This window comes from Stegostoma tigrinum, chromosome 20 (assembly GCF_030684315.1).
Source record: "Stegostoma tigrinum isolate sSteTig4 chromosome 20, sSteTig4.hap1, whole genome shotgun sequence".
In the NCBI taxonomy this organism is placed as follows: domain Eukaryota; kingdom Metazoa; phylum Chordata; class Chondrichthyes; order Orectolobiformes; family Stegostomatidae; genus Stegostoma; species Stegostoma tigrinum.
The window spans coordinates 50,534,808-50,562,559 of NC_081373.1; the positions used below are offsets into that span (position 1 = coordinate 50,534,808).

Below are 27,752 nucleotides of genomic sequence, written 5' to 3' on the forward strand. Positions count from 1 at the left end.
AATTTTGATGAATAGAAATCTAGGTTTGGCTGCCTAATGTTAGTTTCTACACTGTCTTTTAATTTGTTCTCCATGTCTCATTAAGAAAATCATTGTTTGTCCTTATCATTATCTAGTCAGTGTTTGGAAGTTATGGACTTGCGCATCAATGTTAATGTTTTAAGTTTCTGACTGAAAGGGTCAATATTTTTCCCGCCTGTTTTTGTTTTAATTCACTTGTGGGACATAGATGTCTCTGGCTGGCCTTACTCCCTATCCCTAGTTGCCCTTGAGAAGGTGGTGTTGAGCTGTCTTTTTGAGTCATTATGGTCCATGTGCTGAACAGTATTATTCGGTGATTGTAGAAGCCAGCATTTAGTCTCTTTCTTTTCAGCCTGAAATATATGAATACTTTGTTGTTTCCAGAAAAAGAGTAGACATGACGCCAGGTCTTCAACAGTGGAAGAACTACGGCGTCAGCTATCAGCAAATAATTAACAGTTGAGTATATCTAAATCATAATTCTTCACAAGAATATGTCGTATTGTACTTTGATTTCAAAATCTTTATGTTGTGTTATTTTCCCATTGAATACTGTAATTCAGTGTTTCAGATTAGCTGTGGTTTGACAGCTTTGGAAATGTAAGCTACCATCAGCCCATGGCATTGCAAGAAACTGTTTAAATCTTGGAATCTAATGCTGACACTCATTTTATGTAAAGCAAAAAATTTGAATCTATTCTGTTTTGTAATACAGTTTCTGTTTAATATAGTTATTACAAAGTTATAGTTATTAATATAGTATTACAAAGCAGAACAGCTTCAAATTTGACCTTAGCCTTGTGTGTTTGGTTACCACTGTAATTTTGCTGAATTGGTAGCTTCTTGCTTCAGATTACTAGTTTGTGAATTGAAGTCCCACTTTAAAATTTGAACACATTATCCAACTTTGCCACTTACAATGCAGCACTGAGGAAGTGCTGCATTGTTGTAGGTGCCATTCTCAATTAAGTTGTGGAACTGACACCTTATTTGTCAGATTTTGGATGTAAAATACACAATTTGGAGATGAACTTATGGCCCTATGCAAACATTATTGAACCAATGGTTATTTCAACTTCTCTTAAGGGCAATTTGCATTAGTTTTGTTATGTAAGAATTTTAAAAGTACTTTATTGGATGTGAAGAATTTTGAGACATTCAGATGTTGCCCTAAGCGATATAAGTTTGGCCTACCAATTATTAGCTGTCCCTCGATTCAAGGATGATGTCTGCTCAGGGTTCCAAGTTTGTGGTGGTATTCTTCTTGTGGCCGAATAGTTGGTTCTTGGCTCACAGGTGTTTGGGCACGTGGAGAGGACATCCTGCAGGGTAGTGGGACCAAGAGTGCAGGATTTGCTTCCTTTTCTTTCCTTCTTTGTTGCTGTTTTGCCTCATCTTTAAGGTGTTTGGAGTTAAAGAATAATACATGTTTGGACAGGTTGTTACTTCAAAATTTGTAACAAACCGCTCCTGTTGATTTATATCAATGGTACTGTTCTTCACGAAAAGTTTGAGTGTTGTTGAGGTGATTTCCTCATCCTTCCCAGAATGGTAGTAATTTGAGAGTTGAGAAAACAGGCAGAGGAGATAATTTTTAGCCATCCAGATACACAGTTCACTCCATTCTAATTGGTCTTGCAGGTGTTTTGCTTGATTGCTAGTAGAACTGACTTTGAGAAGGATAGTTGTATTTACTCAAAGTTACCCCCATTGAATTTAGAGAATGTGGTGAAGCTATTGTTAGTGGAATTTCTTAGCCATGATGTGGAGGTGCCGGTATAGGACTGGGTTGGACAAAGTCACAATTTGCACAATACCAGGTTATAGTCCAACAAGTTTATTTGAAATCACAAGCTTTTGGAGTGCCACTCCTTCATCAGGTGAAGTGACTTCACCTGATGAAGGAACAGCGCTCCAAAAGCTTGTGATTTTGGATAAACCTGTTGGACAATAGCCTGGTGTTGTGTGACTTCCGATTTAGTGGAATTTCCTAAGTGCATGTTTATTGACTTGCAAAGGTCTTTGTTGGAAAACTCTCTCTGGCGTAATTTATACAAGATTGACCTGGTGCAGCTGATCCAATGTCGCATCTCCTCATCAACGGTGGCAGGTTTTCCCCTGTTGTCAACAGCAGAGAAGATCCTGACACAATTCCCCTGAATTGCCGATTTACGGTAGCTGAGGAAGACGTGCTAAAGACTGTAGCTTTAGTCGTTCCAGAAAAATTTGTTACGTGTTCTTTGTAGCCGGGCAAATACAAGAAAAACGTTGAGGGCGATGACCAAATCTTTTTCGTTGCAAGCTGACCACAGCATTTGATTCAGCAAATTAAAACCTCTATGGTTTGTTTTCCACAGATTTGTACAGTGTTAAGCATTGCTATGTGTTAGCCCCCATACTATTTACATTCTACCTGACTGATATTGACCCCATCAAAGATCAATTACCCTTCAGGTTTTGTGTTAAATACCACCTAGATGGAATAATGTTTATCCTCTGTGCCATAACCAAACTGATTACCATAGATGTACGTGACGCACAGTAGGCAGATTTGCTGCAGTGTCATTTCCTGCTCTGCATCAGACTTGTTAGCCTTTCTTAATCTCTTTAATTTTGTCTACAAGAGACTTGGCCTGTTCCTTGAATGTCGATGAAACAAAACTCATGCAGACTCACACCTGGTCAATTGAACATTCCACTTCTCACATGATGAAGGAGAGACACTAGAATCTGTTGAGCACTTTCCATATCTTTATCACAGTGTTGTGATTTCATATTATTTTCAAGAAGTCAGTGTTTCAACCATGGAATATCTAGCTGCTGCAAAACCAGTTCTTTCTTTAGTATGTTCATTAAATGATTACTAAAAGTACACTGTTCTAATCCTATTCACTTGGCTGTTGATTGCTGTACTTGCTTTATTCATTCCTTGCATTTTCTGGCATGGAGCACTGCTAGTTTGAAGTGGTATATCTAACCAGAATTGGAGCACTTGATTCAGCTTGTGTTGTAGAAAGTTTAATGAAAGCCTCCTCTGTTCATTGGCACAATGGTAATCTACTGTTCTACCAGATGATGAAATGTTGTTCTTTTAGTGGGAAGCATTTAAATTCCAAGCATGCTTTCCTTTGACAAGGCTATTTTGATTGCATCGCTTTGTTTACAGAAATTTGCATTTGAATTTTATAAAAATGCATTTTAATTAATGATTTTCATCAACCAAATTGTGAAGTTAAAACTTTACATGACCCACACAGTTACACAGCATATACTGCCGTTGTCAATACAAGATATTTTTGTACCAATCATATATTCACTATGATTGCTTTGAATTGTTTTTGCTAATGTCATTTAACTCGCAGTTCTGTTTTTGTTGCTTTTGTCTGTATAATTGTAACTTTACATAATTTATCTGATTTTGGTCTTCGTGTTTATGCTGTCCTACTAATTTCGTCAGTGCGCTTTAACTTTGCTGCCTTGCGTGTCCTTTCTGTTCCATGGACTCAGTTATAGGCAAGGTCATTTCTGATTACTTCCTTACATCCCTCATCACCAGTTTTGCTTGTCCCTTTCCATCCCCTTGCTTCTCACATCAGCCCTAAGTACTTTATCAATTCAATTATAAATGTACCCGAAAACTCCCAATTGCCTGCCGTTATGTCTTCCTTATTCCAGAGACTTAGCTTCTGCTTTGTTGACCCCACTCTCAAAAGTGTTTATTCACACATTCTTTTTAGGCTGTCATTCTTTCTGATATAATGAATTGTTTCTCTTTACATCTTCCTTCCTTCCTCCCCCCCCCCCGATTTAAAAAGAAACAACTTCGCAAACTCTCGCCTTCCTTTCCTCATTTTATGGTATTATTGCTTCCTGGGTTTGACCTTTCTCAAAACCCCCAAGTATGAATCTTTCCAATTAGGAAACCTGGCACCCCTGTAAAACAGACCACCTGGAGGCACAAAGAACTTGCTGTGTGATTGGTGCATTCCTTTTCTCCCCATCCTTTTATTTGTCTGGCCTTGGTTATCACACCACTGCCTCTCTGTTGTTTAATTCGGTGGGCCCACCTTTCCTGGCTTCACTTTTACCCGTTGCTAGAGCATAGCAAACAATAGTTGGTCATCTGCCTTCAGTCTGTTACCTCCGTCCATCCCCCTTGCATTTTGTGCTGTAAAATTGATTTAAGTTTTGCAGCTTAAATAAGAAATCCGATTCCATCATCTTCAGCTGCCACCACATGCTCCCAACATCCTGGCTTTTACTGATTCTCTCCTACTCCTCAGCCTCTCTTTGGTGAACCAACTGTTGGTAATCTTGAAGTTTTATCTGACCACTAGCTGAACTTTTTACCTCATATATTCTGCGTCAAAACAACCACCTACACTTGCACTCAGTAACGTTGTCCAATTTCATTTGCTGCTATAACTTTTATCCATGCATTTTTGACCTTCAGACTAGACCATTCCAGTTGTGGGTGAGCTCTCTTCCAGAACAACTTATAATTTGCTGCTTGCCAAATTTCTGATCCACCTTGGCAACATGGTGGCTCAGTAGTTAGTACTGCTTCCTCACGTCACCAGTGACCCGGGTTGGATTCCAGCCTCTCGCGACTGTCTGCGTGGAGTTTGCACATTCCATGTCAGCTTGGGTTTCCTCCGACAGTCCAAAGATGCGCAGGTTAGGTGTAGTGCCGATGCTAAATTGCCCATAGTGATCAGGAATATGCAGGATAAGTGGATTTGTCATGGGAAATGCAGGGTTGTGGTGTGTGGGTCTGGGTGGGTGGCCCTTCAAAGGGTTGGTATGGACTCGATGGGCCAAACAGCCTGCTTCCACATTGCAGGGATTCTGTGACTGTCTTTTCTAGTCTGAAGCAGGTCCCACTCACCAGTGACTCCTGTCCTTGTTCCTGGTCCTTTATCTCCAATTTAAAGTTCTTAATGGTAATTTCTTTTGGTCTCAGTCCTAGCTCATCAATGTAACTTTTGTAGTCCACAACTCTCCAAGTAATCAGCTTTTTTGGCACATTGTTAGCGTTATATCTTCAGTTATCTAAGACTCAACTCTGTGGAACTCCCTTCTTAAACTTCTCTATCATTCTCTTTTCGTTCAAGATTCTCCATTGGCTTTTGTCAATCAAACCCTAACATCTACTTCTGTTACTTGTTCACATTTTGATCTGTTTGCATCTCTGCATTTTACTGCATTAAAACAAGTTGCCATCTTTGCAGTATTTTATTGTAATAAATTGTAGCATGGAAAATTGATTAACAACTATTTGAACTAGTATATATTTTTTGCTTTTCTTCTGTTAGTCTTTCACAAATGACTCAGCTGGGGTTTAGTTGACAGTCTGGAATTCAAAGGCCAGCATTGGTGGTCATGAAACTATGATGAGGTAAAAGCCCATCTGTACACTACTGTCTTTTAGGAAAGGAAATCTGTGCTTGCTACGTATGATTCCAGACCTACAGCTGTCTAGTCGATTCTCAACTGCACTCTTATAATGGCCGAACAAGCTACTCAGCTATACCAAACTATTACACAAAAGTTAAACAGGTAAACTGCGATGGTTTAAGATGACACTTCACAACATTCTTGAATAATTCAGGATGGGTAACAAATGCCTGTGATGAATTAATCCCTTTTTTTTTAAAATCAGGAGACAGGGAATTTGCACTTCAGTTAACCTGGCTGTTTGAAGAGCTAAACCGTATTTTTGTGACAGGGTTTTGACTGTACCTCAACTGAAGTGAAGCCAGAGAAGCCACTGAAAATCTGCCCATCAGTTTCCAGACCCCCCTCCCCTTCGGGCAGCTAAAGAGGAAGAACAAGTCTGCAGTGTTTCAATACTTGATCTTCAGAGAAATAAATGAAAGTGGATCTTTAAGACCTCAGTGTATATACCCCTGTAGCCTTTTCTCATGTGTCTGTGATTATATGAATGAATATGGTTTGAAATGCATTTCAGGCATAGAGTGATAAATATTCGTACTTTTGAAAAATAATTGGAAGAAAGCCTGTCATTTGTATCCTTAATGGTATAACATGCGAATTGTGGGAGGGGGGTTATGGTTTAAACGCCTTTTGCACTGCATAAGAACACACCTGTCTTCAATCATTTGGAAATTGGAAAACGGGAGAGCCATCCTACCACTTGTCTCCTGTCCAGGAGCTGCAGGCAGGTATGTGAGACCTAATTCGCCATATTGCCCAGAAGCTGCAGAAGGGCAGCAAGTCATACAACCATCTAACTGCCTTCCTTGCGTCATGGACTGGTTGGTAGCTACTGTGAAGAACCAGGGCTAGCACCATCAAGATCGGCTGGAGAACTGCACGTGCCTGCACTCCATTGCCTCAGCCATTGTTCCTCAGGTTTGAAAGCATGACAAAGGAGGGGTCTGGAACCTGGCAAGCATTCCAGATGCACTTTCTTCAGAAGTCTCCTTTCAGCACATTCCAGAGGGTGGCTCGGCCCCTCTACCTTAACTGTGCTGGACTTCCTCTGACCCTTGGAAGATCGTGTTAAACAGAGTACACTTGATCTGGCAAGAAGACCCTCGGCATCACTGGATCATTCAGTCGTGCTCCTGGGATTGCCTGACAAAACCTCCAGGGCCAATATGCTCCACTGCCAAGCAGGCTTCCTGCATCCCAGCTGAAGAACCAGGGACTAGGATGCAATAGGAGGGAGAGGGAGAAAGTTTCATGGCACAGGTGACAATATACTGTATGTTATTTGCTGTGTTTCCATAAATGGCACTGTATTGACCTTGCATCCAGTTGTTCAATTCTCTGAGTAGCTCGAAATGTAACTGTGCTAGAATGATGGACAATTTAATGGCCTCACAATATGTACAATGTCTGTACTGTGAGCCTACTGCAGCATGTGGAAGAAGGAGGAACAGTATGTACACAGGGTAATGGGTTCTGCTGACACCATTGCCACTCGTCCTCTAACAACCCCATTCTTCCCTACAGTTTTTGTAGGCATTGTCTGTTCTCCATCCCAAGGCTTTACTAGCTACTAACCTTGACATTTGGATGATTTTCTTTGTTAGATTGACTTTTTTTTAACTTTATTGTTTTGCTTATTACTGATTACATCGCTAAAGCTTTAACCCCTACTATTTTAACTCTTTCAAGAAAAATCCCAGCTTCTATAGCTTGTGTCATAAGCAATGACCCTCATTCTGAGAAAAACTCTCAATTTTTTTTCTGCACTGTTTCTAAAGGTTTGAGAGCTTTCTGAAAATGTAATGTCCGTAATTGAATACAGTAAACCACTTGCATAAGGGCATAATGTCTCTACTTTTGGACACCAAGCTTTTATCGTTAAAGTCTAGCATGCCATATTAACCACATTCTCAATTACCCATCTTCAGTACACCACCAAGTCACTCTGTTCCTGTGCCCTCTTTAGAACTGAGCCCTTTGTGTTGCCTCTCCTAATTTTTCCTATCAAATTGTACTAGTCCATTCTTCTTTGCATTAAATTTCACTTGTTCCAGGTAGCCTAGTAAATTATTCAACCTTATGCATTATGGGGTATGTGCCGCCTTTGACATGGTTTACTACACCATCCTTTCCGAGCATCTTTTCTCTGCAAAATAACTGGATGGAGCACCGTGCTTGATTCCATTGACTTCTGCCTACTCTAGTACTACCAGCTTCAAAATGCATCACAAATCTGTACATGGCTCTGTCTTATTACTCATCTACAGATTGTGTCTCAAGGTGTTCATCTGAAAACACATGGAGTGGGGCAACCAGCGTGCATTTACCTGTGTATTTTTTTTTGAATATCTGAAGAACTTTTCTAAATACACACTTACTGCAGTGCCACCTTTGAGACTGGCTGCTGTTTTCTGTTGCTTACCAAGTATGTTGACTTTTTCTTTGCTCTGCCTACAAGTGATGTTAATATGAATTGTAGCCAAGAGAGAGACAGCATCCCGGCATTGTTCTTTCATTACTCTTTTCATTTGTCTGTGTGGTTTGATGCCAAATCTGAGTGGATGTCAAATTACATTTGTTAATACTTCATGAAGTGCCTTGGGACATTCCAGAATGCTTAAAAGTACTTAAAATGAACTGTTTGTTTATTTTTCCATCACTGTATCTATGGATTTAAACTTGGGTTGTTTGCTTTGATTATTCAGAGCCATTACAAACTAAGTTGGCATGACAATTTTAGTTTGTTCAATTTTCTTTTGCAATCTTTTACAAAAGCATCAAGTTGCTAGCTAATTAATGGATCATATCATTTTAAGTTATTGATTGGACTGGTTACTAATCACCTGAAAACATACTTAATTTAACTTTTGGTCACCTTGATGATGCCTGTTTGGAGTAAGCTAAAAACAAAATCTACTTGTATGACAGCTATCGGGAGCATCCTCCATACATTGTTGAAGATGTGCTGTAAAGGCTGTTACTACTACAGTGTGAATTAAAGTAGCGGGAATTTTTTTTTAAAATCCAGGTCTGGTTTACAAAGTGAAGACTAGAAATGGAGAGAAATGACTTTGAGACCTGGGGGATGTTGCAAAACTTTTCTCCAGGCAGTTTTTGAATTGAGATTGTTCAAATTATTATTTAATTTCTCCACTTAACGTTGTTTTAAAGCCAACTTCTATTTGAGAAGAAAAATATGAATTGCAGTTGATTTAGATACTTTTGGTAGATTGTTTTATTGGTTATTTTGTTAGAACACTTTTTTATTACTTCAAAGTAGTGAAGTTTAAATGGCATTAAACATTGTAAGACCACATTTTTAAAATGGCTAGATTCAATTACTGAGTTTGTGTCCTAATCACATCAGTGAGGTAAATTGGAAAATACTATATGCCATTACCCGTAGATACTGCATTGAAATACTGTGTCGTTGATAAGTTTCACCATCCATTGCAGCTTGGTACTGGAATTTTTGCACTGCACCAAGCATCAGGCCTAAGTTAGGCAAACAGGTATTACGAGCTGATTAAACAATGTTTGATAAGAAATTACCAATCCCTTTTAACTTCCTGTTTAAATTGTTTTGTGATAATCTGTTTTATGTCATTATATCAATACCTATAAAAACACTTTGAATTTTGTTTTTGCACAGGAAACAAATCGCAAGACAGTGGCATTGCAGAGATGGAAGAACTTGCCGTTCCACATAACATAAAAATAAGTAATATAACATGTGATTCTTTCAAGATCTCGTGGAGCATGGATCCCAAATACAAAGATCGTATCACACACTACTTCATTGATCTTAATAAGAAAGAAACAAAGAATTCCAATAAATTCAAACACAAGGTAAAATACTGTATTATAATTATTTACTTAATTCTGCATATTTTATTTTATACCTTAAAACCACAGTCTTCATTTAATTCTTTCTGGACCCAAATTGTACAAAATAATTCACCATTGGGATTGGTTACAGTAAAAATTGAAACTTCCCTTGATGAGAGTTCCCTAACATTGGAAAGGTAATTGTTGACTTATTAAGCAATTGTTGACTTATTAATCCAAATAAAGATATTCATATATGTATTGTACTTTGTCGCTGTGTATTAAAGTTTCTAACTCAAGACTCTCTGAACATTTATATTTTGTGCAGAATATATCCAGATGGTGTAGATAATGATTTTTGACCCAGAAGCAGCACAGTAAGAAAAAGTTGTAATTTATTTAAAATGTTTAGGGAATATCTAATTGTTATAATAATGTTGGATAAAACTTTTTAAGATTTTACATTGATTATGAGGGGATCATTGTAATTTTCTTGGCCAGCAAGAAATATGTCATTCTTAACCGTATACAGGAACCTTCGATGGAATATGGCTGCCAATGCGCTTGAACTGAGAGCTGAATTGATTGAGGTGGAATTTGAAATCCTACAAACCAGAAGTCAGTTTGTGTGGAGAGGGATAAGAGTACTTGTTTGCACAAGATGCATCTCAATTACTTAAACTCCTTAAAGTGAGATTTTCCTTTTTAACTGAGTATCACATGTGAGTTAAATCATGCTTAATTTTTAGTAATTGTGGCAAAATTAAAACAAGTGAAAACTTTTTGGTAGTTTCTTCATTTAGGAATTGTTTGGTAAATTTGGTTATATTTGCAATTTCTCTGTAGGATTCATAACAAAGTAAGATGAGTTTAGATTATGTTTGTACCAGAAGTGAGAAAAGCTGTGTGGAGGTCAGTCGTCATTTGCTTGTCATTGGAAGGTAGCTTCATGAGGAGAGATTATACACCAAATTTCTGCTTCTAAGTCAAATATAAAGCATTATGTTGTACATGATTAACAGTGAAGCATTAAAACTTCAAAACTGGCATGTTGTTCTGGAGAGACTTTAGGGAGTGTTCTGTTTTAAACATTCTTGGGTATGATTTCAATGACGAAACGATTTTGGAAGCTTTCATCTTAACCATTTAACTCTGGTTGCAGGATTTCAGCAGCTGTTATTTTTTATTTGACTTCTACAAAAATTCAGAATTCTTCAGAGGAATTATCACTTGGAAATTCCTTGAACAATGTTGTCAGGTGTGCTATGGAATTGGATTGACATCCTTGCCTTCCTGGAAAATAGCGTCAAATAATGACCCATCGTCAAATGTAGACCCCATTCTTGTTTCTTGATTAGAATGATATAGTGGAAGGAGCTTTAGGGAAACATCAGTCACTGTCAGTTATCTGAGATTTAAAAAGGTGCTGATCAAAAGACAGAATAGGCACTTGGAATAGTAACGGTGTGTTGGAAGTAATGAAGTTCTCAACCAGAGGTAAATGTAATCAATAGGTTTTTAAGTATGATTCATAGAGTGTGCAGAGAGCAAGTATGACATTTAGAAGTGCATGCTATATGTAAGATCTCTGATACTCTGATTGCAAATGAATCATAAACAATATTCATTTTCAAAGATTGTTCATACTATTTTACTCTTTAATGTTATAAACATGCTTCTACTATTGACGTGTTTCTTTTAGGAATCCAATCTAAATGATTGTGAAAATTGATTCATGTGGGCTATTGAGGATTGGTTTCTTTTAATAGGACCTTGAAAGGATGTTGAGGGACACTTTATCACGTCCTCTTTCTGGAAGTCACACGCATTAATTAAACAAGCAGCTAAGGTTCATAACCTGTAGAACTGCTGGATTTACCAGAATTTGCAGGGTTTGATCTAACAGCTTGGATGTACTGCAAGTCACATGCCTGAGTTGATAGCTGTCAGAAGGTATGGCTGTATTGGTTTTGTTTGGAATTCAGTTGGTATAGGCAGTGAAGAGGTTAGACCCCATTCTAGCCTTTTTGTTACCTCTCTGAGAAATCCTTCTGAGTGTTATGGGAAAATTGAAAAACTTAGTTATACTGGAAAATCCATAAGACTTCCTGTTGCCCTCTCTTGAACAAACTGTATTTGAGGATCCCACTGTGAAATAAATGCACAGTGACCCATCACCAAGACACATGCATAGTACACTGACTGTGGTCAGCCAGCTTGGAGTCATTCCCTGAACTGAGGAGATTCTGAATCACCAGGTCAGCCAGGGCTGCTTGATTGGCCCAGGTTAACAACTTGAATCTAGGATCTCATAGTCAACGAGATCCGCTTGGTCCCGACCACTACACACTGATAATTATCTGTGTCCGGTGACATCCATTTATATGTGCGAGGAGTAGAGGGATGAGAACGAGAGCGAGCGGCAGTGCGTCCTGCCCAACCTCAGTCAGCAACAGTGTACATCAGTTCAGCAGCATTATAACTACGTTGCATGTGTTTGATATTATTAAACGCAGATCCAATTCTCTGCCTATGTTCTAGTGTATTTTTGTATAAAGTTGACAATAAATATTAGGATAAAAGCCAAAATAACAATTATTCAGAAATGTTTTTGGGATCTGGCAACTAAATGTTTGTTGTTTCTTGTAAATATTTTTGTTTAATTGAGTCATCAAGTTATTTTAAAGCAAGACTTAAGAAGTAACAAACAGTTATTTAACATCCAACCAGGAAAGCCTGTCCAGACTGAAATTGCTGTATCAGAATGTAATTACAGTTATTGAATACAATAAATACATTACTCAAGTCAAAGCTCTGGCACATCTATTAACAGACCATCTGGGATTTCAGCTTGTAGTTTCAGCTCCCAGCCATTCACTGTACAGGAATAAATCGGTCAAGCGACAATGGAAAATTTGGATGTGCTTTATTTTACGAGAATTGCTTCCTTTTTCATGCTCAACCCATTTCTGGTGGGCACAATAGCACCAGCGGTATAATGTACATCAATTACCCTAACTGACTGGGATAGAAATAGTGGAGAGGCCAAAAGTTTCTCAAGATGCTTTCAGCTGAATGTTCTTGAACAGTACATTTCTGGCCGAAAGAGGAAGGAGGTATTACAAGTCTTGTTTGGGGAAATGATGCAGATCACGTGCCAGGGGAACAGTTAAGAAACTGAGCAATTTTCATAAATTGGTTAAGAAAAAGAACACAGACTAATATCGAGTGAAATTAATTTAAGGAACAGTTTTGGTGGATGTATCAGATTTGACAATGGTAAATTGGAATTGAAGATTCATAGGCAATGCTGTAATCAAATAGTGTTGTTGCCTTTAAGGGTGAGATGGTTGGGGTATAGTTGTGGTAAATTATTGTTCCCGCTCTCACTCTCTCACACACAGATGCACACCTGCCTTGCTCCCTGAATGATGAGAGGTAGAAAACAAGATGCACCAAAAAGGGTGCCTATTACAGATGGCAAGAAAATAATGAATGAGAAGCAAGCTGAATATAGAAGTGATAAAAGGAAGAAGAACACATTGAAAGAAGTGTATTGATTGGAAAAGAGAGACCATTTTGGGACCAAAAGGAAAAACTGCTCATGGAAGTAGTCAGTATTATAGACTTGTGAAATGATAACTTTGTATCTGCATTTACCAAACAAATCCTACACTGTAATGTTGTCACCACACTCTACAGTAGTGCATTCAAGATTTTTATAACTTGCTCTGTAAAAAGAGTTTTCTTTCATGACAGAGGTTTTTTAAATCATGTGGTTCTTAACCTTTTGGTCAACGAGAACAGCTTCTCCTTATCTGCTCTAGCGAGAGCCCTCATAATTTCAAGTGCCTCTATATTAGCTCAATAGTTCCTTATCAAATGAGAAAAGCCCTGGTTTTACAAATTTATTCCCACAACTAAAATCTTTTCTCTGGAAGAGTTTGTGTTAATATTTTCTGTAATGCTTTCTAATATCATTGAGGGTGTAGGTCTGTGTGGGATAATCTTTAGACGGTCTGTGTAGACTCAGTGGGACAAATGGCCTCCTTGTGCACTGTAGGGATTCTTTGATTCTATATGATGTAGGGAGTATTCCAGTTTGGACAAAGCATCAGCTTTGTGTGTCACATTAATATGTTAAAGAGATACTGTGACAGGGGCAATGATCAAAGGGTCTGTTTCTCTGCCAGCTGACTCCATGACTCTATAGTAGTCAAATGTATGTTTATGTTAATGGAAAAAAAATAGGAAGAGAAATGGCATTATCAGAAGAATTGGAGAATGAATCAGCAATTGAACATTTCAAAAGTTTATCCTGTACAAATCAGATTGGATAGTACAGGAGTACTTAAAATGTTAGATAGTATAATATGAAAGCTTTTTTAAAATAAAACTAAGGGGCTTTCAAAGGCTATTACAAATCCTGGGTCAATTTCTATGAATAGGCCAAGGAAAGCATGGCTGTTCATGATGTTAATATAGGAAATGCATTGTGTATAAAAGAAGATCCTCTCAGATGCAATCCAAAGAATTTAACTCAAGAAGAGATTAAGTTCATGATGGAAAATGTTATTATTGAATTGAGTCAACTGCTGGGCCTTGTTTATCATGATGGTACCAAAACTGGCTGGATTTATAAAGATTTTGTTTTGATTAGAACAAAGCTAATGTGGTAATGAAAGTAGACTATATCCTATTCCACATTTGGAGGACTGCATTGAAAAATTGTGTGATTCACCATCAAAATTAACTTGTTAAAGAGATATTGACAAGTTCCGTCTAACGATTAACCAGCAAAGTTATTGAAAGACTGTGGTTTCCATTGGTGATTCAGTTATTTTCAGCCAAACGTGGGAAGAACATTTACACCGTTTAACTGAACTGTTTAATCGGCTATAAAGAGCCAATATGGTATATGTCAGGCTAAGAGTGAATTTGCCAAAGAAAAAGTGACTAATTTGAGTCACACTGTGGGACAAAGCCAAGCAACATCTAGAGAAGGAAAAGTAAGAGCTGTTTTGGATTTTCCCACACCTAGGACAAAGTGCAGAATTTTGTAATGTGCTGTCATGATTGAGTTTTATCAGATTGGGTAGAAGGTGTTGTAAAATTACTGGGGGATTATAAAAACACTCGGCTGGGGAAACTTGGAATGAGATATAAGAATCTGCTTTCATTACTGCATTAACTTTATGCTAATCAAAACAAAATCATCTTAATCTACAAACTCAGCAACACCCTGCATGAAGTAGAGAAAGCCATTTGCAAGCTTTAGAACAACAAGGCTGCTAGAGCAGACAGTATCCCAGCTGAGGCATTGAAGTGCAGAGGCAATGAGCTCCCACTGCAGCTGCACACCTTGTCTGCCTTATGTGGAAGGAGGAGAGCGTCCCAGGAGAGGTCCAAGATGCCACGGTCGTGAGCATTTTCAAAAAAGGAAAGAAGCCCAACCATGGTAACTACAGGGGAATCTTGCGACTGTCAATCATTGGAAAAGTCATCGCCAAGGTTCTCCTGATCCATCTCTTCCCTGAAGAGGAACTCCTCCCAGAATTGCAATGTGACCTCTGGCTTTGGAAGGGCACAGTAGACATGATTTTCACTGCACAACAGCTGCAGGAGAAATGCGGAGAAAAGAACCCCGTACATGGTTTTCTTCAACCTTACAAAAGCCTTTGATCGTGTCAACTGCGAAGCATTATGGAGTGTTTTTCTCTGCTTTGTCTGCACCATGAAGTTTGTCATCATCCTTTGCCTGCTCCACAATGACACAGAAGTCACAGTGATGACAAATGGGTCCACCACTGACCCATTCCAGGGTGCCAGGCAGGGCTGTGTCATCGCCCCAACTCTGTTCTCAATCACCTCGCTGTAATGCTTCACCTTTCCGCGCCAACAAGCTCCCCATTGCAATGGAGCTAATCTACAAAACCAGCAGGAAATTCAAGCCAAAACCAAAGTTGGCCAAACCAGTGTCACCCAGCTGTAGTATGCACATGGTACTTGCATCTCTACAAACTCAAGACAAGCTCCAGATCATTGTCAGCATCTTTACAGAGAATTATGAGAATATGGGTCTCACCCTGAGCACCCACAAGACAAAGATCTTCCACAAACCTGGCCCAGCATTGTGGAGCGAGCCCCTGATCATCAGGGTTCATGGGGAAGCTTTGGAGAATGTTGGTCAACTCCAGTGCCTCAGCAGTGCCCTGTCGACCAAAGCAGTTATTGACCAAAGCACCACCTCCAGTGTTCTAGTGCAGCTTTCGGCCACCTGAGGAAAATGGAGTTCGGGGACGACAGCATCAGATCTGACACCAAGTTCATTGCATACAGGGCTGTGGTGATACCTGCTCTCCTATGCGGCTCTGAGTTGTGGACTGTCTATAGCAGACCCTAAAGGCTCTGGAGAAGGACCACCAGTGCTGCCTGTGCAAGATCCTGTGAATCCATTGGGAAGAAAGATGCACTAACTCCAGCGTCCTCAACCCGGCCAATTAGCCCAGCATCGAGGTACTGATTACTGTCAGTACCTCGATGCTGGGCTAAATGGCCGGGTTGAGGACGCTGGAGTTAGTGCATCTTTCTTCCCAATGGATTCACAGGATCTTGCGCAGGCAGCATTGGGTTGAACACATTGTCCTCATGAGAGATATTGAGACTCCTCAAGTCGGTGCTCTACTCCCATTCCAGAGACGGCAGGAAAGCCCCAGGTTGATGGAGGAAGCGCTTCAGGGCCTCGCTGGCAAAGTGTGGCATTCCCACCAACGCCTGGGAATCACCTACAAAGTTGTTGAGTGTCTCAAGATTTGCCATGAGGGAAAAATCAGAAGTCAGGTGAAAACAGCAAGAGGAGCGTGCTGTAACCAACACCCCACCCATCCCTTCTCTTGACCACCACCTGTTCCAAGTGTAACAGAGCCTGCACGTAGCTGCATCGGTCTGTACAGTGGCTTGCAAACTCACTTTGAGAATGGAAGATAGTCATCCTCATCTCCGAGGGACCGCCAGTGTGATGATGATTTATCAGGTTTTTCCCAACCTTCGACACTGCTGTGGTTCCTGTAATTAATTTGTTAAAGACAGACAGGAAATTTGAGCGGACACAAGAATATCAGAGTGCCTTTGGCATCTTGAAAGCTGTGATGTCAACTGCACCAGTTTCAGTAACACCAGATTTTAAGAAGTCTGGCTGTTAATGCAACAACATTGATACGGCTGTTTTACAGCAGAATGACAAGATGGTGATGGAACAGTTATTTTTCAAAATTATTGACCGCATGTCAAGCCAAAATATTTGATTGAGTCTTTCATTGGGTCTGCATCATTTTGAAAAATATTTCTCCAACAATGTGGAAGAAACTTGTTTATATGATCACAATTCTTTGGAAAAATTTCAGGATAAGAAGTAATGGCTGTTTTGGTGGAGCTTAAACTTAATCGTAATCTAATTAACCGTACAATTTTAAAATTGTTCATGTTCAGTGCGTTTGTGAAAGCAACTGTGTTCGGTGATGCAAATGAACTTGTGTAAATTATGGGGGGTTCCCATGAAACTCATTTTGTGCATTTGATATCAATATAGTACAACTGTTAATGTGACACAGTAATAGTGTTAGAAGGAGTTACATTTCTCAACAACAATGCCTTTTGAAGGTACATTTTTACTCTTCTTTGGGGACAGATGTGATAAATGGTGGATGATTCATAAGTAGCTGGTGAAAAGTGAATTTTGGTCTACTTTTGTGAAAAGATTTACAAATTGACTAGGTCACTCTTTTGTGAGCCATGATATTAAACCTGTGTGTGCTTCCTTGAGTCTTAATGGAAGTTTGTTTATATTATTTGGTTTTACAACAGGGGAGAGAAAACATTGCAAACACATTGATTTGCTTTTGTGTTGAGAATAATCAAAGATTGATTTTAACTTGGTATAACCAGAGAAAAACTTTTGGGCAGTTTAACGGTAACCTGATCAGGGTTTGTTAGATTCTCCTTGAAAGGAGATTGCTCAGATCAAAGAAGGGAATAAATTACCTCAGAACAAGTTCAGTTTGTGAAACTTTGAGTTTGTTTAAAAACCCATAGATTATTAAAAGACTGAGAAAGTCTAAGCTTTCAGTTATAAGAATATTCAAGGAAAAGAGCTAAGGAAAAGGTGGGAACATTCTCAGCTTCTGATCACTTAATCTGAACTATTAACCTGCTTTCTCCCCCAGAGCTTTGATGAAGAGTCTTCTAGACTCAGTGGTAGCTTGCTCTGTCTCCCTGGATGCTACCTGACCTGCTGTGATTTCCAGCACTTTTTGTCTTCAGGAACTCTTTCTTACCCATGCCTGTTTCACTCAATATGGCTTCAGGTTTGTAATCTGTTTCAAACACAAGTTCTGTGGACAAAGAAAATCTCCAACGGCATTTTGCTTCTTTTGAACCTAAAGTGTTTGAAACTTTAGGGAAAACATTGGTTTTGACGATGTGCAGTATCCATGGATTATTTGAGAGATCAGAATTCCATTTCTTCTGCAGGACGTTCCTACTAAATTGGTGGCAAAAGCAGTCCCTTTGCCAATGACAGTGCGTGGTCATTGGTTCTTAAGTCCCAGAACAGAGTATACTGTGGCTGTTCAGACTGCATCAAAGCAAGGTGATGGAGATTATACGGTGTCAGACTGGAGTGAAGTTGTGGAATTCTGTACTGCAGGTAAAATTTATATTTGAATGAATTTCTTAGAAAGGCGTATTTAGAGAGAACATTCAAGCTCTGCAAAAATCCTATCATTTATGACTCTTGCTTTATATTTCTTTGGTTCAATTTGTCTTTGTTATGGGAAGTATCAGTGAAACAGTGACACTGAAAGAGAGATGTGATTTTGTCTTTGCCAAATTCTATACAGTAACAAATGGTGTGACATGGGGTTGGTACTGCAGCTTCAACTTGTTACAGTTTACATAAATGACTTGAAGGGACCAAAGGTACAGAGTTGTGAAGAGAAAGTAAGGAAGTTACAATGGGATATTGAGTGGGCAAAGATTTGAAAAATGGAATAAAATGTGGAAAAAATATGAAGTTGTCCATTTTGGTAGAAAGAGTAAAAACTAAGTGTATTATCTAAATGGTTGAAGATGAGGGGGCTCTGAAATTTGGGGGAATCTCAGCCTCCTAGTTTAATAATTGCAAAAGTTGGTTTGCAGGAATAGCAAGTAAAATAGGAAAGTTAATCGAATTTTATTATTTAATGCAATGTGAATAGAATACAAAAGTAGGGCTGTTATGCTTCAGTTCTACAGATTATTGGTAAGACCACATCTGTTTTAATGTGTAGAGCATTGGTCACCTTAGTAAGGAAGGATATATTCAAGTTGGAAGCAGTTTACAGAAAATTTACTAGATTCATTCTCTGTATGGGCAGGGTGGTTTTTTGAGTAAAGATTGGTCAACTTGGGTTTGGAATATTCGTTAAGAGTTTGGGAGAGAGAGAGAAAGAGGACTTGATCATGACACAAGATCCTGAGGGAGTGTGGATGTGAAAATTATATTTCCTCTGGAGATAGTGATCCCTAGTTCTAGATTTTGTGTTTAAAAAACATAAAAGTAGTTACCCATTTAAGACATGAGATTTTTTTTGAATTGTGAGAATCTTTGGAACTTTTTTCCCTCAGAAGGTGACAGAAGCAAAGTCTTTGAACATTAGGGGACAGGTAGGTACATGTGATATTTTCTGTGGTACTAATTCTTAAACTGATTTCTTTAATTTCCTTGTACTTGCTGGATTTTCTCCTTTTTTAAAAAAAATGTTTATTGTGTCATCGACTGAAGACAGACACAAGGTTATTATCTCTTAGATTTCCTTAGTTCCCATTCATAAAGTGAAGTTATCTCTGGCCCACTTTTACTTGTATCATGGAATATTTAGTTTCCAACTGTTTTTTAGAATTAGGTTTTATTGTCATGTGTACTTGAGTACAGGGATACAGGAGTAAAATATTTACAATGCTGTCAATCATTGTGATATCTTAGATAAAATGTAGAAAAGTAAAGAAATAAAGTTAAAAGTTCAACATGACTTCTTCTCAGTGTAAAGTAGTAAATAAGACAAAGTTAGAACTTTCAAATTACAGTCCTTTATCCATGAGCCCGCAGTTACTCCACGCTGGGTTTTCACACAAGGGCTTGGTCTCTCCAGCGCTAGGCTCAATCTCTTAATTCCCACATTGGCAAGGTGGCCGGTGAGCCTAAATGCTGGTCAGTAGCGAGATGGCATAGGTCACCAGAGTCTCGCTCCAGGGTCCCAGCCACAGCAGTACCTTGCGACCCCCACTGTGTGTCCTCAGCTGCTGCCATTCGCTGCCTCCATGACCAAGCTCCCTCCAGAAAGTAAGTTGAGAGAAAAATAACTTAGAAAGTGAGAAAAGAAAAGCAGTAGAAGCAGACAAGCTCAGACTGAGGAGCCCTACTCCACTGCCGTCTTGGATCAGAGGGAAAAAAAAAATCTTTGACACTGTTCAACCGCACGTCACTGAATTTAGATCAAATCCATTCATGTCCCTGGCATTTATCATTTAACTTGTTGCAAATGCTTTGCATTTTTGGATACAATGTATTTGGTTTTAAATTTTGTCTCCTTAGTCACTAGCTCTACTAACTTAGTTGTTAAACTCACTGCTCCTTCTTGATCCACTGCTTATTTTTACCCAAGTCGCTACTCTGCTGTCCTTTGCTCTTTAGGCTTATTACCTGAACCCACCCTCCTCCGTATTAGCTTAGAATTCTATCACTGTAGAATCTGATTTATCGTAACACTGACCACTTCTGCTGCTATCCAGAATGCTTCCCAGCTGTGCACTGCCTTACCAATATAACTTCTATTTGGAACATATGAAGCAGCTGCTTAATTCTGACACCCTTTCAGCATCCTGAAGGGATTCTTCCCTGTGAACACCCTAGTCGACCTCTCAAATCATCCCCAATTCCCTTTTTATAGCACTACTCTGGCACAAAAGGATGTAATACCTGCTCTTTTACCTTCTCTCACCTCACCATTTAGGGCCTGGAACTCACTTTCCAGATTAAATGTTGATTTATGGTGTACTTTACATTGTGAAGAATGGGCACAACTTGATGACTGCTTTACAGACCTCTGAGAGAAACACAGTCAGTCTACAAAACTTTGGTGGCCTGCCTTTTATTTAAATCCCTACCTGCTTTTCACCTATACCTACACATATTTCACTGAACTCAGTACACTTCATCTTTCAATTAAATGCTTCACAGCCTTCAGGGTTCAACATTTTCAGACACTATTACTTGAGCTTTCCTAATTTTGTTTCCTTTACTTTGCAAGTTGAATCCTTTGTTTTTGCTTTTGGATAGATAGATTGGATGGGAGTCCACGGCTGCTCATCTGCTGAGCAGCTCTACAGACTCTAGTTGACATGCCGATGCGGAGCTTCCCTGCATAAAAGTTTCTGCCACGTGTAGACCTCAGGGATCTGTGCAGCAGTGGGGATAAATGTACCTTAGGGCCTATTTACTTTAGTATAAAGGACAGGGACATAGACTTACTGTTTGGGAGAAAAGTAAGAGGGAAGATGAGGAAACAGGTTTTTCACCCAGACAGTGGTAGGGATCAGGAGCTCATTACTCCCTGATGAGGTTGATGTACCAGAAGTGCTCAAGTCATCAAACTAATGTCAATGGCTTCTTGATATGCATTTCAAGTTTTGTCACCTTCAGGCAAGTGGAATTAGGCTGAGTTTTTGGCCCCACTGCAGCCACAATGAGCTATGTGGCCTCTTTGTCTTATAAACCTTCAGTGATTCTGTTCTATGATTGCAGCTGGCGGAAGTTCAGTCATTTATAACTCTTTACTTGTCCCATTATCACTTATCATTTACTGTTTTATCACGCTTTCATTTTTACAAATGTTTCCTTATCACCCCAGTTCATCTGCTTGAAACCTAGTACATTTACAATACTGAACTCAGATGAAAGGTTATGAACCTGAAACATGGACTCAGATTTTCCAGTCCTAATGCCGAGATGTTGTGTCACTATTGAGCTTAGCAACTTACATTGGCAAACTAGAAGTTTGGTGTTCTACAAATGGTTTTGTGGGAGTTCCCACCAATGGATCTTTCAGCATGTAATTTGGACCACTTACCATGATGGACCTTTCACCCTGCAACACCGGTGTCTAACAGGCCTAAAACCTACCAATACTCTTCACAATCTAGCCACCCTTCTCCTGCATCCAACTCATTCCTCGCAACCATCACAGGGCACCCTCCCAAAAAGCATCTCAGGCTCACTCCTCCCTTCAATCACCTCCAGCTTACCCTTCCTTGACATTTCCAAGCTTCTTAATTCTTTCTCCACAGCTGCCACTTAATGGGTTGAATATATCTGTCTTTATTAAAATGGGAAATGTTTGTTTGAGATGAACATTTGTTCATTATTTGCTTTTGATGCCTTCACTTCAAAGTAATGTTTTCATGTGCGTGTGAACTTCAAATCATGTTAAGTAATTGTTCCCAGTCGGTTGTTAGTATAAAGTTGAAACATAATGCAGTGTTAATAATAAAATGCATTGTTTGTTCTACAGACTATTCCAAGGTTCACCTTACACAGTTGATGGAAAAAGCTGAAGCGATTTCAGGGCGCATGTTGAAGTTTTCAGTTTTCTATCGTAACCAGCACAAAGATTATTTTGACTATGTTCGGTAAGAAAAAAAAAAATCATCACAGGCAAAGCTGCTTTAAATTTCTATTGTTAAAAGTTACATCCATCAGTTTTGGAGAGAGAAAGTAAGAACTGCTGATACTGGAGTCAGATAACATTGCAGAGCTGGAGGAGCACAGCATCATCAGAGGAGCAGGAAAGTTGACATTTTGGGTCAGGACCCTTCTTCAGAAAGGTGGTTTTTTTTTGGAGGAAGGGTCCCAGCCCGAAACATCAACTTTCCTGCTCCTCCAGCTCTGCAGTGTTATCTCTGACTGCAGCATCGTCAGTTCTTACTATCTCTGGATGTGACTTTTAGTTGTGTTGAACTCTGTGACCACCGAGAGGAATAATATTTTTTCAAAAATAAAATGCTAGAAATCACTTTTTTAAAAATGATAATTATTGAAATAAAAAATAGGTGAACACAGAAGGAGATTGTTTATACTTAGTGGTAACTATATGCACACATTTGTGCTGTCTTGTCATTAAGACATTAGTTATTATTTTATATAGTCTTAATTCACAGGCAGCAGTAAGTTGAAGTTATCTAGTGGGAAGTGAAATAAATTAAGTATGAACAACTTAGATTTTAAATTATGTTTTGTTTCTTCAACAAGACAAAAAAAAGGTAATAAAACTAAGTGAGAACACTTCAGTAAAAATATTAGAATGAAACATCTGAAACCAAGATAATTAGATCTTGTCGATTTTCAGGGGAGGCGGTGGCCTAGTGCTATTATTGCTGGACTATTAACCCAGACACCTAGAGTATATTCTGGGGACCCAGGTTCAAATCCTGGCGCAGTAGATGGTGGAATTTGAATCCAATTAAATATTTGGAATTAAGAATACCCATCTGGTTCACTAAATCCTTTTAGGGAAGGAAACCGTCATCCTTACTTGGTCTGGCCCACATGTGACTCCAGAGCCACAGAAATGTGGTTGACTGACTGTTAACTGGGTAATTAGCGATGGGCAATAAATGCTGCCTAGCCAGTGATGCCCTCTACCCATTAATGAATAAAGCATCAAAATCTATGTATGGTAATGAGAAAAATACTAGCAAAGTATAATTAACATAACCAGATTGTTGTAAATACATTTTTAAAAAGATTTATTAGCTACTTCTTTCACAGTTTCTCTGTTGCTGAAAGCATCATAATCCAGATTCCTTAGGGAGCACTCCAAAATTTACATGTGTTCACAGACAATATGATCCCATGCAGTCCTTAATATGACTAGTTTGGTACAGACTAACAATACTGTTTTGTAATGTGACTTTTACTTCATAACTGTTTTCCTGCTGTATTCTACACCTGTGGGGCACTTAGTGGAAAGCCAGCAGCATTTCACTATGAGAGATAATGGGAACTGCAGATGCTGGAGAATTCCAAGATAATAAAATGTGAGGCTGGATGAACACAGCAGGCCAAGCAGCATCTCAGGAGCACAAAAGCTGACGTTTCGGGCCTAGACCCTTCATCAGAGAGGGGGATGGGGAGAGGGAACTGGAATAAATAGGGTGAGAGGGGGAGGCGGACCGAAGATGGAGAGTAAAGAAGATAGGTGGGGAGGTAGGGAGGGGATAGGTCAGTCCAGGGAAGACGGACAGGTCAAGGAGGTGGGATGAGGTTAGTAGGTAGCTGGGGGTGCGGCTTGGGGTGGGAGGAAGGGATGGGTGAGAGGAAGAACCGGTTAGGGAGGCAGAGACAGGTTGGACTGGTTTTGGGATGCAGTGGGTGGGGGGGGGGGGAAGAGCTGGGCTGGTTGTGTGGTGCAGTGGGGGGAGGGGACGAACTGGGCTGGTTTAGGGATGCAAACCATTTCCACTCCCCCTCCCATTCTCTTGATGACATGTCCATCATGGGCCTCCTGCACTGCCACAATGATGCCACCTGAAGGTTGCAGGAACAGCAACTCATATTCCGCCTGGGAACCCTGCAGTCATATGGTATCAATGTGGACTTCACCAGTTTCAAAATCTCCCCTTCCCCTACTGCATCCCTAAACCAGCCCAGTTCGTCCCCTCCCCCCACTGCACCACACAACCAGCCCAGCTCTTTCCCCCCCCCCACCCACTGCATCCCAAAACCAGTCCAACCTGTCTCTGCCTCCCTAACCGGTTCTTCCTCTCACCCATCCCTTCCTCCCACCCCAAGCCGCACCCCCAGCTACCTACTAACCTCATCCCACCTCCTTGACCTGTCCGTCTTCCCTGGACTGACCTATCCCCTCCCTACCTCCCCACCTATCTTCTTTACTCTCCATCTTCAGTCCACCTCCCCCTCTCACCCTATTTATTCCAGTTCCCTCTCCCCATCCCCCTCTCTGATGAAGGGTCTAGGCCCGAAACATCAGCTTTTGAGCTCCTGAGATGCTGCTTGGCCTGCTGTGTTCATCCAGCCTCACATTTTATTATCTTAGCATTTCACTATGGCTGGTGCCCGCTTTCTGATCGCACAGTTGCTAGCACCTTCTGCTGCAAGGAGCATCCGTGATGCTTGCAGCTCCAAAGCAAAATAAATTATATTTTAAAAGAAAACACTGAGTCCCACTGAAGACCTTAGTATAGGTTGCTGACACCTGCTGAATTTCCTGAAGTGATCCCAAGGCTGATGTACAAGGGGCACCATAGATCCCAGGAATGTTGCCTTCAGTCATTTGTTTGCCCTTGGGTATAGATCAGGTGTAGGATTGACACAAGAGATTAAATACACCCCCACTACCAGTGAACATTAAGTCTGGTTTTGGTCTTTGTGTTCACTGTAAAGGAGTTGAGAAATCTGGTATATGACCAAATCTTAGATTTGTACATTATGAGGATAGCTTCCAAGCTATTTACCTTAGATGAGAAACAATTACATTTCAATTATTATGAGCTAATAAGAGATGGTCACAATAGATAGCTTATTGAAAAAGAATGAGGAGGAAAGTATTTTCGCCCCTCAGAGGTTTAATTGTCCTATTGGTTCTTCTACTTGACTCATGACTCCCCTCATTCTCTTCCCAACTTCACGTAAATGCTGCAGCTCTTGGCTGTATGTGAAAAATGATGCCCTCTCCCAAGTACTTTGACTTGTAATCCCTTTCCCATTCTTATTACTCTTTGCTTCCCGTACCCAATCTCCCTGCCCCTCATTTCAGAACGCTGTTCTGGTATGCTTAGGAGGTCACTCTTTTTATGTTTTTAAGCATGGTTGCATTGTTATTATGAAATTCATGCCTTGTTCAGAATTGTAGGTGTAACCTCCCCGAGTCAAGATTACTTTAAATGTTACATACAGACTCAATACTGCAAAGAGAATTCCAAGCTGGCTTGAAACTGGGTCTTGGATTAACTGTAACTGCATGGCATAAAAACAGCAACATGTCTGCTTAATGACATCTGTACCATTATCAACATAGGAGACAGGTGGTGCAAGGATTTCAGACTACCTTGTTATTCTGTAGACATATTAAAAATGTGAAGTTGTCAAATTGTGTAATCTGATTATATTGAAGGATTCTTGTGTCTTTTTTGGAAACAGAACATGTATTAGAGTGTTGTTGTAAGCTTGGACAGTGAGTAATCCAAACCTGTAAGTATTAATTAATACCCCTGCATCACTAACTTGATTACTGTTTCAGAGAACATCAAGGACAAATGATGCAAACTTCCATCAAAGATAACAGTGGCAGTCATGGTTCTCCCATCAGTGGCAAACTGGAAGGCATCTTCTTTAGCTGCAACACTGAATTTAACACTGGAAAACCTCCTCATGATTCACCTTATGGGAGGTACCGTTATCAGATTCCTGCCAGCAAACTCTTCAACCAGAATACTAACCTCTATTTTGGTGATTTTTATTGTATGTATACAGCATACCACTACATCATTTTGGTTATTGCACCTATGGGATCGCAGGGAGATGAATTCTGCAAGCAGCGACTTCCTCAGCTAAATATCGCTGACAACAAATTCCTGACATGCACAGAAGAGGATGGTAGGCTTGTTTATCATCATGCCCAGGACGCTATTTTAGAAATTATCTACACTGACCCAGTGGATCTCTCTCTTGGTAGTGTGGCTGAAATCAGTGGCCATCAGCTAATGAGTTTATCCACAGCAAACGCAAAAAAAGATCCTAGCTGCAAGACTTGTAACATCAGTGCTGGACGTTAATTGAACAATCTACACTTTCACACTACTGACATTAATATAGATTTCATTTTGCGTTATTTCACTTCTTTCTTTGTGAAAGCATGCAAATGATGCAGCTTTTCACCGAAAGCTTACCTGCTGGTTGATTTATTTACTGAAACTTTCATTTTACAAGAATGTAAATGGCTGCTTCTTTTTGAGATACTCTGTAAAATTGCTGCAGAGTTCCTGCTTTAAAAGAGCAGGTACAATTGATATTAACGTGCTCTCACAAAGCAAAAATCTTAGCTTTTCCATAGCCTTCTCCTACAAGTATTTAACGTTGAAAGAACAATTATTGAATGGAATAAGCATAAAAAGGTGACAGTGACAGCATGACTATCTTGCAAAACAGAAATACAGTTTTTTGACTCTTCCAACTTGTTCACATTACCTGTATTAACTAGTTAATAAGAAACATTTAAAACTGCTGTATTTGAAAAATGTAACAATAGAAAAATATTTGTATTTGAATTGATCCAAAAAGATTTATGGTTGGGTGGATGATCAACTACAGAGCATTTTGTAGTAATTAGAGTGTTATGGAACTATACTGCTTCTAAAAATTAAATGGCTGTAAAATGCAGATATTACTACCCTATTTATTACATTCCAACACCAACTATAACATTTGTATCATTTAAGTTCATTGTATTTCTTTTGAAGGAAGCAACCATAACTATGTAAGAAGAATTATAAAGTGCCAGCATTATTCAGCTTAACCAAACAGTAACTTATAAGTTTACTTTTCTCCCCATGCATAGACAGTTTTCAAACAATGAGCAATATTGTTGAATGGTCCCCAATAAGGAAAATAAATATCTCAAGTTACTGAGAAAACATGCATTTCAGCTAAGATGTGAGGTTGGGAGAACACGAAACAGGAATTTTATAAAGGGGGCACAAATTAAAAACCTGAGTTAAATTTTGTTACTATCAATGGTGATTTTGAACAATTGCTTCCAACTTAGTTTAAATCTACTTCTTTCTGCTGCTGCTTAATGTAGCTAACAGTATGTCTGAACCAAACACCCCATTTTATGGGGAAGTTCAGGTTTGGCTGAAAGTCTTTTTTGGCAAACCCAGTTTTGTCTGTGTACATTCAAGAGCTTTACACAGGTCACATAAACACAAAAGAAAATTTTATGTTTGAAGATTTTTTTTAAAGAAAATCTCAACCAGACAATGGCAACTTTGGATAGTAGCACCCCAGAAATTAAAGTTCTGTAATAAACACGTGCAGACTTGAAATAACCAAAAGGTCAATGAACAAAGCAAGTTTCAAGTCATTGAGAGATGAGCTCCAGAAAGTTGATTGTAAGCGTGGTGGAGGTAGTTGTACTCCTTAGTTAGGAATGCATCAATTCTCATTCAAAAGTATGTAGACTTCCACAAACAACCCACAATTAACAGCACTGGAAATCATGCAACATGGTAGAATGGGGCTTCAGAAATACATCAGCTGCCATTTTGCTTGGCCTCCCAAGAGTAGTTGGACTTACCCTTGCACGGCATACTGCTACAAATATGAGCTAACAGCG

General features: G+C 39.4%; 1 protein-coding gene across 1 annotated transcript; it reads left to right on the forward strand.

Moving 5' to 3' along the window:
• The first annotated feature begins 409 nt into the window (after positions 1-409).
• On the forward strand, positions 410-26,797 carry phyhiplb (phytanoyl-CoA 2-hydroxylase interacting protein-like b). The gene is made up of 5 exons (XM_059653154.1): positions 410-479; positions 9,131-9,327; positions 17,836-18,010; positions 21,912-22,029; positions 25,659-26,797. Exons 1-5 carry the CDS (start codon positions 419-421, stop codon positions 26,191-26,193), a joined length of 1,086 nt encoding a protein of 361 aa, XP_059509137.1. The 5' UTR covers positions 410-418; the 3' UTR covers positions 26,194-26,797.
• Positions 26,798-27,752: the final 955 nt, after the last annotated feature.